Below are 19,552 nucleotides of genomic sequence, written 5' to 3' on the forward strand. Positions count from 1 at the left end.
GTAGAGTCCTGTTTTTCCTTGGCAGCCTTCACAAATAGGTGGTCCTGTTGCAGATGGGCTGGGTGGGGGAGGGGAGAGTCTGAATTTCAGAATGGCCCCGTGAGCACTGTTGGTTGCGGAATACAAGATTGCTCCTCTCTCCTCCTCCTCATTCACCTCCTCTTCCTTTTCCTCTTCTCACCGTGGCTGGGTTTGGCTCTTTAGGTCACAGTGGGCAGCATCTTTGAAGTGGTCTGGGCGATCTTCAGACCTGGTACATCTTTTGGAATCAGTGTCTTGCGAGCTCTCCGGCTTCTAAGAATATTTAAAATAACCAAGTAAGTGATCAGAATCTAGACTCTTCCCAACCACCTTCGAGAGTGGATGCTTCTCTCTGCCTCATTATATTTATTTCCTTCCATCCCCACATGCCCTTACCACATGATCCCCTTCCCGACTCCACCCCCCACTCCAGTCTTCAGTTCCTTCTTCTTCTCCGAAGATTAAACCAGAAAAATGCCCATGATGCCGTATCCTGTGCCACATTCCCAAGGGGAGCTACATTATTGCTGTCATCTCTCCTTCCTACAAGTATGCAGATGCTGCTTATCTCATAGACCACCAGGCAGATGCCCAGCTGTGCATGGAGATAATTTGGTATTTAGTGTTCACTGCTGTAATGCTGTCTGGGTTTTTGTAGGTACTGGGCATCCCTACGGAATTTGGTGGTCTCCTTGATGAGTTCCATGAAGTCAATCATCAGTTTGCTCTTCCTTCTCTTCCTCTTCATCGTTGTCTTTGCTCTCCTAGGAATGCAGCTGTTTGGAGGCAGGTAAGCACCAATGAACTTTGCATCCAAAGGAGCCTCAAAACCTAGACTTCAACCTGTGAGCGCTGGGGTCACTAATTTGATTGCCATGTTAACTATCTCGTTTGTTCGTGTCTGTGGCTCAAATCAACCACGAGCATGTGTGTGGAACAAACATCTCTGTTTTTAATCCGTTCACACTGTACAGGGTTCTTATTGAGGGGACCCCTCTCTCTGGAGCTGTCCCTGAAAGGTACAGCCTGGGGCTTTGTAACTCAGGATCAGCCCAGACCCTGTCCCATTACCAGGGCCCTTCAAGTGCACAGTACCCCAGTAGTAGTCACTAAAACTGTCTTCATAAGTTACTGGGATGAGCGAAGAGTAGGGCAGAGGGGGATGTGGAGAAAGGGGAAAAGTAGTGATGAAAACGGCATAATCTCGGGAAAGGAAAACTTGGTGTGTGAGATTTTCATTTCATTCTCTCTGAATTTCCTTCTTCAGGTTCAACTTTAATGATGGGACTCCTTCAGCAAACTTTGACACCTTCCCTGCAGCCATCATGACTGTATTCCAGGTATGAGACGTTAAAAAATGTTAGATGGGATCCCTTGGTGCACACGCTACAAAATGATGTGTTAAGTGAATCCTCCCTTTCCTCTCCAAGCTCCTCTCAGGCAGCTGGGTACTCTTGCTTATTGAGTAATCATCACCACTATAATTCCTAGCATTTCTATAGCTATGTCCTTACCAATAATAAAAGAGCTCTATTGTGATGACCTCATTGGCTTTCTCCTTACACTTGTGAGTTTGCAAGGGATGTTAGTCAAAGTCATTCAGCAACATCGCATTTCTGGTTTTATGAAATTGGAAGTATCTTCAAACCCACGTGTCCATTTAAAGACGTATCTTTTCCACGCACCCCCCCCAATTTTTTTTTTTAAATCATGGGGGAAACTCAAAATCAATAATGTCTAAGAGCTAAAGGAGAACACTATTTAGCCAGAATCTGAGGCTAAACCAGAACCCAGGTTTCCAGAACTGGAGCCCATGAGGCCCCTTCCAATAATGCTGCTGTCTCATGAACTGTATCTTGGCAGCTCCCGTGGACAGTTAGGCAGTGACCAGACCACCTCATCTGTGTGATTCGCACAGGCCGGGCAAAGCTGAGGTTTGGGTCGGGGTGGGGGGACTCTATATTTTGAGGAATAGAATCTTTCCTTTTGATGTTCTCCTTCTGTTTTCAATGTCTCTTACATATCAGAAGGAAGTTGAGGATTATTCATGGGCGTGACATTTTTTTTCTCTCTGGCAGGATAATCAAGCAAGGGATAGATGGAAAAGACTCAGGCCCAGAATTTTCCCCCTTCCGTTGACCCCATTTTCTCATCCAACCCAGATCTCTGATTTGCCTGTTGTTTGCTTTGTGTAGATCCTGACGGGTGAGGACTGGAATGAGGTGATGTACAATGGGATCCGCTCCCAGGGTGGGGTCAGCTCAGGCATGTGGTCAGCTATCTATTTCATTGTGCTCACCTTGTTTGGAAACTGTATCCTTTTTAAAAGGCTTCTCTTGTAGTGCCTGCATGGACCAGCATGTGAGGAGGAGGAGGTGGTGGTAGTGGTGCTGATGGTGGTGATAGTAGGGGGGGGGTGGGGGTAGTACTGGGGTGACCATTACTAGGTCTACTAAGAGACACAAGGATCCCGATCTTAAGGAACATCTGCTAGTTGGATAAAGAAGATAAATATAAACAAGATAGAGTATCATCCAAATTATCAGATATCATAATATCCAAGTTATCCGATTATCATCACAAATAAAAACATATGAGCCTGTTATAGTAAATGGTTGGAGATACTATGAGCTGGGGAAAATAAGAAAGAACAGAGATCACTATAGGCTGAAATAGTGACAAGATTATAATACTAATGAATTAATTATATGTTTTTTCTTTTTACTTTTTTAAAAAAGACTTTTTAATTTAAGTATAGTTGATTTACAATGTTGTATTAGTTTCAGGTGTACAGCAAAGTTATTCAGTTACACATATATATATATATTTTTCAGATTCTTTTCCCTTATAGGTTATTACAAAATATCGAGGATAGTTCCTTGTGCTATACAGAAGGTCCTTGTTGGTTATCTATTTTATATATAGTAGTGTGTATATGTTAATCCCAGACTCTTAATTTATTCCTCCTCCCCCCTTTCCCCTTTGGTAACCATAAGCTTGGTTTTCTATGTCCGTGGGTCTATTTCTGTTTTGTATATAAGTTCATCTGTATCATGGTTTTTAGATTACACATATAAACGATATCATGTGATATTTGTCTTTCTCTGTCTGGCTTACTTCACTTAGTATGATAATCTCTAGGTCTATCCATGTTGCTGCAAATGGCAATATTTCATTCTTTTTTATGGCTGAGTAGTATTCCACTGTATATATATCCCATATCTTCTTTATCCATTCATGTGTCAATGGACATTCAGGTTGCTTCCATGTCTTAGCTATTGTAAATAGTGTGCAATGAACATTGGGGTGAATGTATCTTTTCGAATTCTAGTTTTCTCCAGATATATGCCCAGGAGTGGGATTGCAGGATCATATGGCAACTCTATATGTTAATATAGAACAGAGCCTTCCACATAGTAAGTTCTCAAAAATATTAGTATTGTGATTAATGCTGATACTACTGAGCATAGCTAACATTTATCGTACTTGTGCTATTCATGAGACCCTGTACTAAATGCTTTTCAGGCACCATTTCATCTAATCCTTACCGTATAAGACTTAGAGGAAATAACTTAATCAAAGTCAAACAATTACTAAATTGTGAAGGGAGACTAGAAACTAAGTGCATTTAATTCCAAAATCCATGGCTGGTCATGGGCTCTAGACCAGAAAGATTTAGGTTTTAATCCCAGCAACTCTGTTTACCAGCTGTGTGGCCTTGGGAAAGTCACTTAATCTCTCTGAGCGTCTAGTTTTCACATCTGAAAGGAGGAAGCAATATCTCTCTCCTTTGATGGTTATGACTAGTAAATGAGATAATTTGCTTGAATGTTACGTTATAAAGTGCAAACTTCTACATGATCATTAGAAGTTTTGGGGGGTGGGACTTGCCGTGAATTGGGAATGCTAGAGTGAAAAGGGACAGCCATGTGATGCAGCTATATTTTTGCATTTTCCATAGTCTCACAGAACAGTGATATTCCTTTAAGTTTTCTGCCCTGAAAACTTCTAGGGGCCAGAGCAGACTATAAACTAAACATGAGAAACCCATAAAAAGAAAGCTAGGCAGTGAGTCACAGAAATGGAAGGCCAGTTTGTCACAAAGTAGCTCACTTTGCCCTCTGGGAGCTTTGATTCAGGTATTTCTTTGTCCTGTACAAAGAGATGACATGTGGAAGGAGAGAAGACATATTCTCCATCAAACAGAGTTGCATAACATCTCTCTCCCTCCCCCGACAACCCCTGCGTAAGTGACTCTTTGGGGTGGTTTCTGTTCCTGCTGGTGTCCCAGGCAGGAAAGGCCTGGAGATACCCTCTCAGCCTTGCTGGAGCCTTTTGCTTTTCTTACTTGCCCATCCTTAACTCATCACCCCAGACACGCTGCTGAATGTATTCTTGGCCATCGCTGTGGACAATCTGGCCAATGCCCAGGAGCTGACCAAGGTAAGCATTGTTCTCCGGGGATCCGATGGTTCTCTAGTGCCATTGGGTGCCTGCTGGGCTTTGGGGCTGCTTCCAGAAGTCTGCGTTGCCTGGCTCAAGCCTGCCAGGAAGGCCCCTTCTAGGAGCTTGTGGACAGTTGGAGAGCCACACATCCATGAAAGGAGCCTGGTTCACTTTCACTGAGTTTGCTGAGCCTTGGAGCAGACTGGATCTCTCATGGGATGTAGAAGATAATCACTTAGTCACTGCAAACTCCCAAAGATACCCTTTGCAGAATTATGCCCTGGAAAATAAAGAAAACACCAAAGTCCTGGATTTAAGTCCCACCTCTGCTCCTGTGACCTGTGGCTGTGTGACCTCAATCATGTGCCTTCACACTTCTGGGTTTGGGGGTGAGAGGGGCCAGGATCATCTCTGTTCCTAGACTGTGTCTGCTGGGGTATTCCAGTGGCCATGGTCATCTTGAGGGAAGTTTCAATGAAGCTAGATGCTACATTGCTCAAAGAACTGTTCCTTTCTTTCCTCTGAGTCATTTCTTCAGGGGTGGAGGCAATACTGATTGCAGTGGGATGGTCTAGGGAGATGAGTGAAAACTTCTCCCCACATAATACAAATTTGGTTTGGGGCAGAGCCCATAGCAGCCTGGTGATGTTTCCGTGACTGCTCTTCCCTACATCCTTGAGGGTCTTCTTATCTGCAGGCAGGGAAAAATACCAGCTCTGGTATCTGAAAAGCTGGCTGTGAGTCATGCATCTACCACTTACTGGCTCTTTTAGCTTGTGCTTGACCCCTGGTCTCCATTAGCATTGCTTCTTTCATCTGTAAAAAAGGAATGATATATCTGCCTTGCATACCTCACAGGAGTACTGCAAGGATCAAGTAAAATGATGTGTGTGAAAACCAGAGCAGGCTGTGAAGATGTATGTATTCTTAGTAGCTCTAGTCATTTTACCTGAACTGGCTTTCCTTGGTGTCATCACGTAGAGGGACATTTATGAGCAGGAATGTGGGTGAGGGGATGAGGTCCCTGCCTGAGCCCCAGGGTGGGGTCACTTAGCTGTGCAGGGAAGAGGGCGTGATGGGAAGTGTGGCTTTGACTTCAGGGGGCTCTGCCTGGAAGGTCCCCCTCCATCACTTCCAGACACTGCAGAGCATCTGAGAAGGGTCGGCTCTGGCCTCCGACCTCCACAGCCCCGGCCAGCTCCCCTGAGGACTGGGGTTGGGGTAGAACTGCTCGGCTCTCCTGAGGAGGTGGGGCAGGGTGGAGGCCAGAATTGCTGGCCGGGAGGCTGCTGTCTCAAGGGGGCTGGCTGCTGGCCACCTGAGGTCTGTGAGCCAACCTGACCTCATTCTGCCTTGTTTCACCTCTTCCCCTGCTTGTCTCGCTTCGCCTGGTCTCCAGAACGCCTTGTGGGGAGAGCCAAGGGAGCTGCTGTCCTTCACAAGGATCCCAGACAAAGCCCTCTCTGCTTTGTGTCTAGGATGAACAGGAAGAAGAGGAGGCCTTCAACCAGAAACACGCGCTGCAGAAGGCCAAGGAGGTCAGCCCGATGTCTGCGCCCAACATGCCTTCCATCGAGTGAGTCGGTGTCCCCACTTCACAGACCCCTGGGCTCCTGTGCTGACAGCCAGTTGCTCGGTTCCAAAGCTGTGAACTCTCAGAGGGCGCCTGCTCCATGCCAGGAAACGTCCTGTGAATACAGCAGTGAGCAAGACAGGGTCTCTTTTTTTCACAGAGCTTCTATTTCAGTGAGCAAGATAGCTGATGAATACACAGAAATAATTTTAGGTAGTGAGAGTAGCTGTAAAATAAATAAAACAGGGTACTAAGGCAGAGGAACAGGAATTGGGTGGAGTACCTTCGGGGGATCTGGGAGGGGTTCTCTGAAGAGATGATGTTTAAGCAGAGACCTAAATGTATAGAAGATGGTCGTGTGACATTACAAAGATGGAACATCCCCAGCAAGGCCCAGTGTGGCTGGTATGAAGGGAGCAAGGGGGAAGAGAAGGAGACACGGCCGGGGAGGTCCTGAAGGCCCAGGTGAAGGACTTTAGCTTTTGTTCTAATTACAACCATAGGAGGGTCTAGAGGGGAAGGATGGATAGGTTAGGATTTACCCTTTTAAAAGGTCACTGTGCTCTGTGGAGATGGACTGTAGGGGACCAGACTGGAGCCGGAAAGACAGAGGTTGGCTCTTAGAGTAAAATAGGTGAGAGTTGGTGGTGGTTTAGACCATGGTAGCAATGGAGAAGATGAGAAGTCATCCCACTCGGTCTGTATTTTGGAGGGAGAACCGGTAGGATGAGCTGATGGAATAAATGTGATGGAGGTGGGGATGAAAAAAAAAAAAAGAGAAGAAACAAACGTATCTCCCAGGTTTTTAGGTTTGAACCTAAGCAACTGGGTAGATGATGATGGTATTTACTGCTAGCCTGGAGAACAGTGGAAATCCAAGGTTCATTTTGGCCACGTTAAATTTGAGATGCTTATAAGACATGCAAGTGAAGATGTTGAATGGGCTGTTGGCCTTTGAGTCTGGAGTTTAGAAGTCGGGGTTAGAAATAAGGATTTGGGGGAGCATTTGCATTTGGATGGCATTTTAGCTGTCAGCCCGGGCGAGCTGACCCAGGGAGAGGTGGGCTGGAGAAGCGAGGAGCGGAGGACAGAGGCCAGAGCACTCCGTGCCTCGAGGAAAACCCGCGAGGAGACTGACGGGGAGCAGCCCGGAGGTGGGAGAGAGAACAAGGGAGCGTGGTGTCCTGGAGACGGGGAGAAGAACACGCTTCCAGACGGAGGGAGTGGACGGCGGAGCTCAGGACCATTGAAAGATCACGTAAGATGAGAACAGAAAAGGGAGCGTTGGGTTTGGCAAAATGAACGCTCTTAGCGACCTTCCCGAGAGCCGTTTCAGTGGCCCAGTGGGAACAGAATCCAGTTGGAGCGGATTAGGGAGAGAATGGGAGGTGATACATTAGAGTGGCGAGTGTAGACTCTCTTTGAGGATCCAGCCTGGCCCTGTGGCTGCTGGTGGAACCGGCAGGCCGTGGGCCCTGCCGGGGTGGGGGGTGGGTTGCTGACCGCTGTATGGTTGCTGGGGGAGGGGAGGGCCTTGGAGAAGGGCCTTGAGAAGTGACCACAGAACCACGGAATTCCTGTTGTGGCTTCTTGGCCCTCCTGAGGACTGAGTGAGGGGTCCTGGGGTATCACTGGGGAGGGTCTGAGACCCCTGGCAGCTGGACCTCTATCCTGGCCCCAGACCCTGTCATCTATTACTTGAAAGTGATCAGGGAGGAGCCCTTCTCTGCCCAGAGCTCGTGTGAAAGCCTATGAACGTCCTCGGCCTCGCCTTGTAGGAACATTCCAGAGTTACGTGTGGGGACCTCCCTCCCCTGCATGAGAAAAAAACTCCCCACCCTGGCAAATTTTTTAAAGATTGATGAAGGAAGGTGAAACAACTCCTTCCTCCCTAGAGCATTCTCTGGGCCTTGAGCAGTTTCTACTCCACTTTCCCTGCACTAATGAGTCTGGGCTAAAAATATATATACACAGGTATCCAAACATGCTGGTGGGTAGGGCTGGCTGTCACTTAGGAGTGGGTGGTTCTATTTACTGAGATGAGGAAGCCTGGAGGAGGAGTGGGTTTAGAGATACGCGGGGGAAGGGTGCTTGGCCCAGAGTAGAAAATCACTATTTATGGAATGAAAGAATGAATGAGATGCTGGTAGGCACATGGCAGTAGGCATTGAGCTGTGTGCGTATCTGGGCACAGTGAGGTGGGAGAGGTGCTGTGACCATCCAAGATGAGCAGAGATCCAGGCTTTGGGTGCGGTGCTTGTGCTGCGAGGTGGGTGCTGCAGGTGGAACGTTGTCAGGGTGTGTGTGTGCTGCCTGGGCTTGCAGGCCAGACCCCTGACTTCCGGACTACGGTATAACTAAGTGCGAATGTGGTGTCCATAGAGAAACACGGAAAGAACATTGTTACAAATTAAAAGGCCCAAGTGCTAGTCATAGCTCGGTCCCTCACACGCTGAGGGAACGTCTTAGCATCTCAGAATCCCTGTTTCCCCATCTTCGAAATGAAGAATACCAACCACCCTTCCTGATCCACAGGGTCCTTGCAGGGTGTATGTGAGGTCATATATGCATGAGTTGGAGAGATGCTTCTCTGTGATTTTAGGTATGAAGACATATTAATGGTTGTGATGGGATGTGAATCTGGATCTTTGTATGTATGATTGGAGAAGTGAAGTTTGAAGTGTGTATCTGATTTGTGTGGAAATTAGAGGTTGGTTCTCTCTTTTGCCTGACGTGTGTGTGTGTGTGTGTGTGTGTGCGCGCGTGTGTGTGTGTGCGTATGTGGGTATGCACACATGTGAGCATGTAAGAGAGAGAGAGAGAATTCTTCCATGTAATTACACTCTTACACATGTGCTTCTGGAGGGCTGGCATTTGAATATTTGAGAATTTGCAAATAGCCAGTGGAAGGTGCTTTTCCTGGTGGGAGTGCATGCTGCCTGTCTAGAGCGTGTGCTTCTCTTTCTCTGTGCTGCCCATGCTTCTTGGCATGGCCGCTCCACGTGCATTGCAGCTGTCGATGCTGAGGGGTGCATTCATTTGTGGAGCTCACAGGTGTCTCCACAGTGATAGCCACATCCATTCCATGGGTGCTCATGTGCATTGCGCCTCTTCAGGCTCAGACCAGTTGCCTCTGCTCCCTTTGCCCACCGTGGACCACACTTCTCTGCAGATGTGGACATGGTGTTTGAACGGCGCTAGTTTGGCTGCATGTTCCCCATTGGTGGCTGTCAGTTTCATCAGGGAAGGAGCAGCACTTGCCAACCTCCCAGGTCCAGGCAGGGCCCACTGGGCCAGACTGGGTTTGTCAGCCCAGGAACTGGGACAAGCTCATTCCACAGGTGTCCCAGACGTGTAATCCCCCACCTGAGCACTGACAGCTTCATTTTTCCTGTTTGCCTTTGTGGGTGATGCCGCTACCCTACCATTCTGACCTTCCTTGTGTTTGAAAGGACACAACACGTGTGTGTCTGTAGAAGAGATTTTTCCCTGTGCAAGGCCAGGAAGGTTAATACTGTGCTCTACCCAGCTGAATAGACTGAACATTCAAGGCCTCTGGTCAGGGCCACTGCATTGCACACATGCAGAGGACACTGCTTACATCCTGAAGTATGTGGACAGCAGCACACGGAGTGGTGGCCCCGCCTTCGGCCGTGGGCTACTTGGTGGCCTCGATGGTGTGCATGGCAGTGCATTTGTTCTCTGCATGTTGTGTGAGATTGGAGGGATGAGCTGGGGAGTCACACCCTTGTGAATATCCTAGACATGATCAGGGGGAAATACAACTCTTCGTCCACGTTGACAGGGTTTCCAAAATAGGTCTCTGAAGGATATTTAGGTGAAAGCGTGAGTGCCAGTGGGGCTTGATGACTGAGTATCTGAAGCTGTTACCTCTGGGAAACAAGAGACCCTTTGCGTGCCTGCATGTTTGCTTCAACACCGGATCCGTGTGTTTGCACACAGCCAGGAGCCAAGGTCACTCCCTCGGAGAGCTGAAGGTTGGGAGTCTACAGAGGGCAGCAGACACGTAGGGGATTCTGCACCTCTCCCTGGAGATCGGCTGGTGGCCGCGGGGCGTGCGGGTCCTAGAGGCCAGGATGAACTGAACCTGTGCATTTTTCTTCCCCAGAAGAGACAGAAGGAGACGACACCACATGTCGATGTGGGAGCCGCGCAGCAGCCACCTGTATGTGTGTACCGGTTTGCGTGTCTGTGAGTGGTTCCGTGTGGGTGCGGGGACGCCGTGTCTTTGTCCTTGCCGTGGGCGGAGTGGCACCGGGCGTGCACGTGTCGGTGTGTGCCATGGTGTGTGCGTGGGCGTTTACGTGCACATGGTTTGTGGATCTGCCCCTCCGCACCTCTCACCATGTGCCTATCTCGGTGTGCGTCTCAGGTATGTGACCCCGTGTGCAGTTTGCTCTTCCGTGTGGCCTGTGAGTGGGCACGTGTCGGCGTGGGTCGTTAGTGCCGGTGGGGTGCCTTTCACGCAGGCACTTGTGGACAGCACGTGTGGGCCCCAGTGAGGATGCGTGTGGGCACATGTGAGCATCCCCTGCACGGGCTCTAGGCGTGCGCCCGCAGGTGTGTGTGAGTGCGGGCATAGGCGTGCACCCCCCCCCCTCCTGTGGGAGCCCACTCTCTGTGTCACGTTTGTGTGTTCCCGCTGCCATGTGAATGCTCAGCCAGGCCCCTGAGCTGGATTGTTCAATGGTTGTTTTGAGTATGAGTTGCTGGTGGTCCCTGGACATAGAGTCCCATGGATTTTACTAGTGGTTGTGGAAGAGACCCCACTGCATCACTGCAAGAGTGATGCCAAGACCTTTTATAACATGGGTCTGCTCGCCACTGTCGTCCGTCACCCTTGGATAGTACCTGCCCATTGTATTTCTCAGCCCTGGCTCTCCCGGGCTGTCCTCAGAAAGGGAAAGGAGAGGGAGAGGAGGAGGAAGAAAGGCCTCTCACCTTGAACTAAGGGCCATTGGTGGGCACAGAGCAGGTACAGGCTGATGCCCTGAAAGCAAAGGGGAGCTGGGGGAGTGGAGATCTGGTAAGCCTTCGTACTACTGTCCTGGGGACCGGGACTCAGTCCTGGGCTGACCCCACCCCTCTCAGCTCCTGCGGAGCAGGGATTAGAGCGGGAAGCCCCACGGACCGGGGGAGCAGTGGTCCAACCACGCCCTCGGCCCCTCGCATCTTTCTGTGCACCCTGTCTGCAGGTCCTGGGCTCTCCCATTTGCTCCCCGCACTGTGTGTTCCCCCATCCCACGGCCACCGAGGGCTGGCCTCTGCCCCGTGGCCGCCCTCCCTGGCCCTTAGCCGTCAGTTCTGACCAAGCCCTCGCCCTCTCCCCTTTGCCAGGAGGGAGCGAAGGCGCCGACACCACATGTCGGTGTGGGAGCAGCGCACCAGCCAGCTGAGAAGGCACATGCAGATGTCCAGCCAGGAGGCCCTCAACAAGGAGGAGGCCCCACCCATGAACCCCCTCAATCCCCTCAACCCCCTGAGCCCCCTCAACCCGCTCAATGCCCACCCCAGCCTCTACCGGAGACCCAGGCCCATTGAGGGGCTGGCCCTGGGACTGGGTCTGGACAAGTGTGAGGAAGAGCACGTCAGCCGCGGGGGGTCCCTCAAGGGGGACGGAGGGGACCTGTCGAGTGCCCTGGACAACCAGAGGAGCCCCCTGTCCCTGGGCAAACGGGAGCCGCCCTGGCTGACCAGGCCCTGTCACGGGAACTGTGACCCGACCCAGCAGGAGGCCGGGGGCGGGGAGACCGTGGTGACCTTCGAGGACCGGGCCAGGCACAGGCAGAGCCAGCGGCGCAGCCGGCACCGCCGCGTCAGGACGGAGGGCAAGGAGTCCTCCTCCGCTTCCAGGAGCAGGTCTGCCAGCCAGGAGCGGAGTCTGGATGAAGCTGTGCCCGGTGACGGGGAGAGGGACCTCGAGCCCAGGGACAGCCACGGGGGCAAGGAGCCCACAATCCAGGAAGAAGAGCGATCCCAGGACTTAAGGAGGTAAACTAGACACAGGAGCATGCCGGAGGCATGTAGCGCGGCTGGCATTAGGGGTTCTTCAACGTAAGCCTTTCTAAGCCTCGGTTTCCCCTTTAGTAAAATGGAGGTGACGCTAATGCACCTTTTACGAGGCATGTGTAAGTATGACAGCAATGGCATCTACCCCTCTGAAAACCAGGGCATCTCCTGTTGGGAGTGAGTAGCGGATGAATGGATAGGAGTAGAGGCAGTGGATATTGCCCGTGGACCTTAGCTCCTCCTCTGCCTGGCTGGGTGGGGTGGGAGGCACCGGATGCCACGTGCTCTCCAGCAGGGCTGCTTTGGCTCCCCGCACTTCTCCCTCTCGCCAGGCGTATCAGCCGTTTCGGAACAGCTTCTCGGTCTGAGCACCACCTGTGTCCCCCTCTCTCTTCACAGGACCAACAGTCTGATGGTGTCCAGAGGCTCCGGGCTGGCAGGAGCCCTCGACGAGGCCGACACACCCCTCGTCCTGCCCCAACCAGAGCTGGAAGTGGAGAAGGATGCAGCGCTGGCGGAGCAGGAGCCGGAGGGCAGCAGTGAGCAAGCCCTGCTGGGGGACGTGCAGCTGGACATGGGCCGGGTCATCAGCCAGAGTGAGCCCGACCTCTCCTGCGTCACAGCCAACACGGACAAGGCTGCCACCGAGAGCACCAGCGTCACCGTCGCCATCCCCGACGTGGGCCCCTTGGTGGACTCGACCGTGGTGCACAGTGAGAATGCAGTTCCTGTCCCCTTCACCCCCATCGCCCATCGTGCCCGGGACTGGGGGAGTCATGGCTCTGGAGTCATCCCTGGAAAGCTGCGTGGAAAACCCCACCAGTGGGATGAAATCACTCTTCAGCGTGTAAAAAAAATAGCAGCAGTTTTATCCCAGTTTGCAAGAAAAATAAGTTAGAATTTTCTCAGTCTTAAGTTTTGCCCATAAAATGTCCTTAGGCCTTTGGCCCCTGTGACCATCCTAGAGTCTTCAGAGAGAACACATGTGATTTTTTACCCATTTGTATATTCAGCTATTTGATTTATTGTATGAATATCTGATGGCATTCTCTGGGACCCCCCAGGTGCTCTGCCACTTGACAGTTTGGGGACCGTTGCTGGAACAGAAGATGGCAGATGGGCTCGGGCCGGCACTGGCTGTGCTCTGTGTGTAGGCTCCTAAACCCTGTGTCTCTCGAGGCCTCAGTATATCATCTGTGAAGTGAGGGCATCGAACCAGATGACCTCTGAGATCTTTTCCCTGTGCTAACATTTTATGAATCTATTACTCTTATCTACTTTTTTCTCCTAGGAGCTCTTAGTCACACTTTCTCTCATAGTTCCTGAAGGCAATGGATGTTCACCTGTGAGACCTTAAATGGAAACAACCAAAAAGCACTTAACCCACACCCATCCCTGCCCTGACCCCCCACCCATCTCTGCATTAATCCCACCATCCACCTCATCGTCACTGAATCGTGACCACAGGATTCCACTCTTGCTTTTTTTCCTCTCTTTCTTTCCCCATATTTTTCTCTTTTCACAGAACAGTCCTCTCTCCCTGTTTTTCTCTCTCCCACTTCTTCACCTTCTCAAAGTGAAGAAAATGTCTCAAAGTATTCTTCAAACTGCCAGTACTACTTTAAAAAGTGAAATCTCGCATATCTGGTGCCCCTGGGGTTGACTTGGGTGGGCATGTCTTAGGATCTCAGACTCACAACCTTTTTTGCTGTCTTATTTAATTTTATGTTCTAATAATGAAGTTTTGGGGGCCCTCCTTTATGAGACACAACATTAAGATAGTCTGACCCCCCCTCTGTTCTCTTTCTGGGGCTAGTCCCTGTCCTTGGTCGTAGGTAAGAGGGTGTCATCAGAGGGTTTTTGGACACTTTGGATGACTTACCTTTTGGAAGGACCTGGAAGGGGTCAGGACCTCAGAGGTTTGCTCCTTACACAAGGTTCCAGGGCAGAAGCATTCACTGAATGGGAATGTGGGAGAGGTTCCTTTGCCCCACTCGGATAGCCTCATCCTCTCTGCCGCTCACCCCGCGCTGGGACTTGCGTAAGGAAACAGAGAGTAGTGGTCCAGCGCCCCACTCTGTCTCTGCTTCTTCATCCTCTCAATCCTGGGATAAAGTCATGGACCCATCTTCGCGTGAATATTGCATTCTTGTTTCTACATTAATCATGACGGGAAAAAGCACAGCCAGAAAGGCAGCCGCAAACAGAGTAATGTCTTCTTAAAATCTTCCATTGCAATGTGATTTCTTTGAAAGGAGATAGAATTTTGAACCCATACCAGCTGTATGACCTTAGGCTAGGTCCTTGAATTCCCTGAACTTCAGTTTTTCCATCTGTAGAAGAGGAATAATAATATATGCCGTCCAGGGTGTATGGATGTGAAAAATGCCATAAGTGAATATATGCAAAGAGTCCAGATTTTAGATATAAATAAACTTTGTAAACTTTACAACAGAAACAACCATTCTGTTTTACCCAGGGAAACATGATTATCATTTATATGGCAAAAAAAAAAAAAAGGGCTACACCACCTGAAATCAGGGCAGGGGTAAGGCTAGGAAGAGAGCAGGGCTTAACTCAGTATAATCTAGCAAACACCCCGATGTTTTCAGGCACCTTGCCAGGCACATCCCTAGCTCCCTCTCCCATCCCCTCCATCCCATCCCCTCCATCCCATCCCCTCCATCCCATCCCCTCCATCCCATCCCCTCCATCCCATCCCCGGTGGAAAATGAAGGGCACCGTTCTGCACGTAGCAAGGTTTCTGAAGATTTCAACACGTTCCTCTTGCAGTCAGCAGCAAGACTGATGGAGAAGCCAGTCCCTTGAAAGAGGCAGAGATCAAAGAGGATGAGGAGGAGGTGGAGAAGCAGCAGCAGAAGAAGGAGAAGCGTGAGACGGGCAAAGCCATGGTGCCCCACAGCTCAATGTTCATCTTCAGCACCACCAACCCGTAAGACACCCTCCGTTGCCACCTCCCTTTGGTGCTGGAGTAAACAGCCAAGGTTTGAGCCAGGGCGGGGTGATGAGAAGGAGGGATGGGGGTCCAGTCTTCCTCCTGAGCCTTCCTGGTGGAATGTGGCCAGACATCTGAAGACTCCAGGGTGCTCACTAGTTGAGGTGAGTCATGGAATTAATGAACAGCCTCGGAACTCTGTGCCCATAGTCTAAAGAGTAATTTAAGACGGTACAGAATGAGAAATGTCATGAGGAAAGGACCCTTCACCTACTCTTTGGTTAGCAGGTTGTGGGGGTGGGGGTGGCGAGAAGGAAGGAAATCTACTTGGGATGTGTTGCCAAATATTCCAGAGGTGGACAGAGCTGAGAATAAGGAGCCTAGGATAACTAGATCATCCGTCGGCTGTCCTACGTGTGAATTTTGAAGTGGGTGTGTCCCGCAGAGCAGAGGCAGGGCATGAGATGGGGTTGGTGAAGAAAAATCTGGAAGGTTAGATTTAGGAAAGATGGAATTTTGAAAGAGAAGCTGCCTTCCACCCTGGAAATGAGCAAGATGTACACGTAGACCAGCTTCTGAGTCTAGGAAGGTGAGAAGGCTTTCAGTGACCATGTGGGCAGTATTCAGGCACGGCCCTGAGAAGGAAGGAACCGGGGCTAAGAGATGTCAGGCCAACCAAGGCCAGGATGCTGTCTGTAGAATAGTCACTTTAATCAGAATACCTGAGGCTCAGGGAAGCCCGTTGCTGCTTTCATCAGGAATCTTAGGATCAAGGTCTGTTTTTACATTTATTGGTTCTTAGGATTTCCTTGCTGTGCCCCAGTTTCTGTACAGCTGGGGAGTAGACATTGAGACACAGTGGAAGGTACCTTGTAGCCACCCGAGCGTGTGTCATCTGGTGCTGGCTACTGCTCCTCACAGCTCAGATGTGCTTGCAGATAGTGTATCTTGGCTTGCGTACTGCAACCTCTAACCAATCTGATTACCTTCCCCCACCGGGACTTTAAGTCAAGGGTGGTGCCTGAGAAATTAAATTGCTCTCCCCCTGGCTTCCTCTGGCCAGGGCCTGGCTGTCTGGAAGAGGCTGATGTGCATGGGCGTGGGGAGGAAAGATGGGAATGGGAGGGAAGCGGGGCCGGCTCAGCGGGCTCATCCGCCGCCCCACAGGATCCGCAGGGCCTGCCACTACGTCGTGAACCTGCGCTACTTTGAGATGTGCATCCTCCTGGTGATCGCAGCCAGCAGCATCGCCCTGGCGGCCGAGGACCCCGTCCTGACCAACTCGGAGCGCAACAAAGTGGGTGCACAGGGGCCGATTGCCAGCCCCCCTCGTGCCCTGGTACCACCTCATCCCAGCCCCTGCCATCCCAACATTAGAGATGAGCTAGGGGAGGTTCCTGGAGAACGAGAAAGCCTTGACAGATTGCCTGGTCCTATTCCTCAGGGCAAAGTGTGAACCACTTCAAGGCCAGCCCTCACCCCCAGCCCTAACCCTAACCACACTGCTTACCTTTATGCTCCGCAGCGGGCCTTACACCCAGAGCCAGCCAGCGCTTTGAAAGGGGGTCTGCAGTCACCCATGGGTTGGATGTGGGGTCTGACCTAGGGGCATGGGTGATGCGGGTGAAGTCGGGGCGCTGCAGCTCCTCCCAGGGAGCTGAGGCACCTCCTGGAGGGCCAGGGTGGATGTCAGGAGGGGTCATGGGGGTGGGGAGGATTGAAACGGACAAGGATCCCAGGGAGGGAGAGATCTGTGGGGCAATTCGGACCCAAGACATTAAGTTCTGACCACAGGGGAGCGAAAGACCAAGGACTGGCCAGCGGGTCATGGGGCCCCAGCGGTACCCACGGCTCCTCTCTTCCCTGCGTCTGATTAGCAGTTACAACTCCGAGCTTCTGTTCCAGGGTAGAAATGAGCGGGGCTTGGGGTGGGCGTGCAGGAGAGCCCATGTTTGAGGGGTGTGTGTAGCCTGGTGGTCTCTACCTTCTGTGTCTTACAGGTGCTGAGGTATTTTGACTATGTTTTCACTGGCGTCTTCACCTTTGAGATGGTTATAAAGGTAAGAGCCTCTAGAGCAAACCTGGGCTCTGGGGCTTGGATGGGCCACCTGTCTGCCTCTCTAGTCTGGTGCCCTTCCCCAGGGCTGTCACCTCCTGATCAATGACAGAATCTCAGCGGCGCCTCTGCTGACCCCTCCTCCAGCCTCAGATCCCAGGGAGGTCTGTCGTGGCAGGATGTGACTGCGGGGATCTGTTTAGACTGGTGCAGACCTGTGGGCATGGCCCGGGGAGAAGGCAGGCCCCCTCTCAGGCAGGCAGTAGAGGTGCTCCAGGCATGGGGACTGTTCTCACCTCCCCAACACTCTTCCTGGTTTGAGCCTGGGTACCTGCCAAGGCAGAGGGTTAGGTAGGGATGTCTTCCTGGCCTCATTGAGTCCCAACCGTACTCACTGCCCTCCACTCTCTTCCCTGCCACCATAACACCCCACGTTACCATCTTATTCCCAGTCTCACCCATCTGAGATTTTTCTCGTCTGTGCATATGTGGCAATGCCTGGGTCTCTGAGCCACTAATGTAAGGAGGGATGTGGCGGCTTTCGCGAAGCCAAGGAGTCTAAGTGAACCCTGGTGGCTGTGAGAAGGGCCTTGGGCCTCACAGTTAGGTGGAGAGAGCCTGTGGGACCTGTCCTCCTGCTCCTTGGGTCCCCGTGCGGGGTTGCTTTTTAGAGGCAATGGCAGCGGGGACATTGCCATGGGGAGCCCAGAGCTCAGGGCACGTATGACCGGCACCTCCTGGGGCTCATTGGTGGCTCTTCACATCCTCCTCCTGCAGATGATAGACCAGGGCTTGATCCTGCAGGACGGGTCCTACTTCCGAGACCTGTGGAACATCCTCGACTTTGTGGTAGTGGTTGGTGCACTGGTAGCCTTTGCTCTGGCGTAAGTAACTCTTTTTATCTTGTTCAATTCCCTTCCCTCCCTCCTTCCTGAGACGGCTGATTTGAGGGCTTCTCCAGGGCCAGTTCACTCAGTGGTGCCAACGAACGCTGCCCTGGGAGTCTGCTTCCCAGTTGCCCCTCGACAGAGCTCCTGAGAGCCTTACAGCCTCAGCTCACACGCCCTGAGTTGTGGGACTGGTGAAGCAGGAGCAGAGCGAGTCTCTAGGGAGAAGTCAAAGGCCTTGGCATTCCTCCCTTTGAGATGAGCGAGCCTGGGCAGGCACTCACCTGTGTGCCCCCACGGGCTCAGCGCGGGACCCAGGGACAGCCGAGGTACCCTTTCATTTCTTGATTCTGTCAAACAAAGGATCAGCTTGAAAGAAAAATGCAGCAGGTAGAGCAGAGTTGGGGAATCACAGAATCCTGGGTGTGGGGAGATTCTCTGCTCATGAGCGGAAGTACCCCGGAGCTATTCCAAGGACATAAGAAGCAGGTTAATATGATGAACTCCAGAAGGAAAGACTTTCCCGACCTTCCTTGGTAACACACTTAGGAAAACAGTCTTAAAACCATTCAGGCGACTAACCATGTTCATTACATTAGGGGATTTTTTTTTTTCCCCCAACACTGATCCAGGGAAGGGCTTTCCTAGCCCTCCAGGGTGTAGCTAGGAAGTAGACATATTGTCAGAGCATTTTCCCTAAGCTAGTGGGTAGAGGGCCCTAGAAGATGAATGACAGCCTTCTGGGCTCTGTCTGTACCTTGTTCCACTGTCGGAGCAGCTTTACCCTTTGCCGGATGGCACAGTAGAATGCCCTCCAGCCTTCTGAGTACAAGACAAAACCAAGTCTTCTAGGCAAGACGAGCTACACTGTGTGATGGGGCACAAGGAAAACATTTGGGAGCTTCTGTCATTGATGACAGCTACAAAAGGGAAGGAGCAAAACACCTCCATAGGCTTGACCTTCCCAGATCCAAGTGGTCAAGTAGGGATCATCTGTCCCACCTTCTCCCCAGACACTGTCAGCTTCCGTCCCTATCCATCTGGCAGAGAAAGAAATGGGGTAAGAGTTAAGAAGGAATGTTCCTCAGGTGGCCAAGAGTGGGAGGAGAGATGAAAGGTCCCCAGCTGTGCTAAGAATTTGAGACCTCCCAGAACCTGGAAGTAGACTGTGTCCATTGCTGCCCCAGCCATGGGGGACCCTCCAAAGGAGAACCAGGCTGAATGTGACTTGTGACCCTGAGCTGGCAGTCAGGACAATTCCAGTGTCCTTTGTCCTTATGTGCACCAGTGTATTTACCCCATTAGAGTCACGTGGAGTCACCTGTGCCCCTCACAAGGAAACCTCCTATCAGACGTTTCTGAACTGTTCCCAAGGAGATTTCACAAAAGTATGACATTTTTCCAAGCATCTGGTCCCTGTATGGACTCTCATAGCAAGATAAAAATAAAGGCAACTCTGCCTCTAACAAGGGGACTCCCAGCTCCTCTTCCTCCTCCTTCATGGGAAGAAGCACCAAAGTCTGCCTTCATCCTAAGGAGGTCCACTTTTTTATGTTAGAGATAAATCTTACCCCTGAGTTTTT

The 19,552-nt window shown here is 51.2% G+C and overlaps 1 protein-coding gene across 1 annotated transcript in view; it reads left to right on the plus strand.

Annotated features, from left to right (window-relative positions):
- CACNA1E (calcium voltage-gated channel subunit alpha1 E) overlaps positions 1-19,552 on the plus strand; it is a 376,346-nt gene that overhangs the window by 297,044 nt on the left and 59,750 nt on the right. The window contains exons 14-26 of the mRNA XM_028168021.2: positions 205-317; positions 680-811; positions 1,289-1,361; positions 2,217-2,334; positions 4,397-4,464; positions 5,946-6,043; positions 10,170-10,226; positions 11,399-12,052; positions 12,470-12,783; positions 14,864-15,023; positions 16,194-16,323; positions 17,027-17,086; positions 17,860-17,966. Of these exons, the coding sequence (XP_028023822.2) occupies positions 205-317; positions 680-811; positions 1,289-1,361; positions 2,217-2,334; positions 4,397-4,464; positions 5,946-6,043; positions 10,170-10,226; positions 11,399-12,052; positions 12,470-12,783; positions 14,864-15,023; positions 16,194-16,323; positions 17,027-17,086; positions 17,860-17,966 (2,084 nt within the window). The remainder of the gene's footprint in view (positions 1-204; positions 318-679; positions 812-1,288; positions 1,362-2,216; positions 2,335-4,396; positions 4,465-5,945; positions 6,044-10,169; positions 10,227-11,398; positions 12,053-12,469; positions 12,784-14,863; positions 15,024-16,193; positions 16,324-17,026; positions 17,087-17,859; positions 17,967-19,552) is intronic.

This window comes from Balaenoptera acutorostrata, chromosome 1 (genome assembly GCF_949987535.1).
Source record: "Balaenoptera acutorostrata chromosome 1, mBalAcu1.1, whole genome shotgun sequence".
Classification (NCBI taxonomy): Eukaryota; Metazoa; Chordata; class Mammalia; order Artiodactyla; family Balaenopteridae; genus Balaenoptera; species Balaenoptera acutorostrata.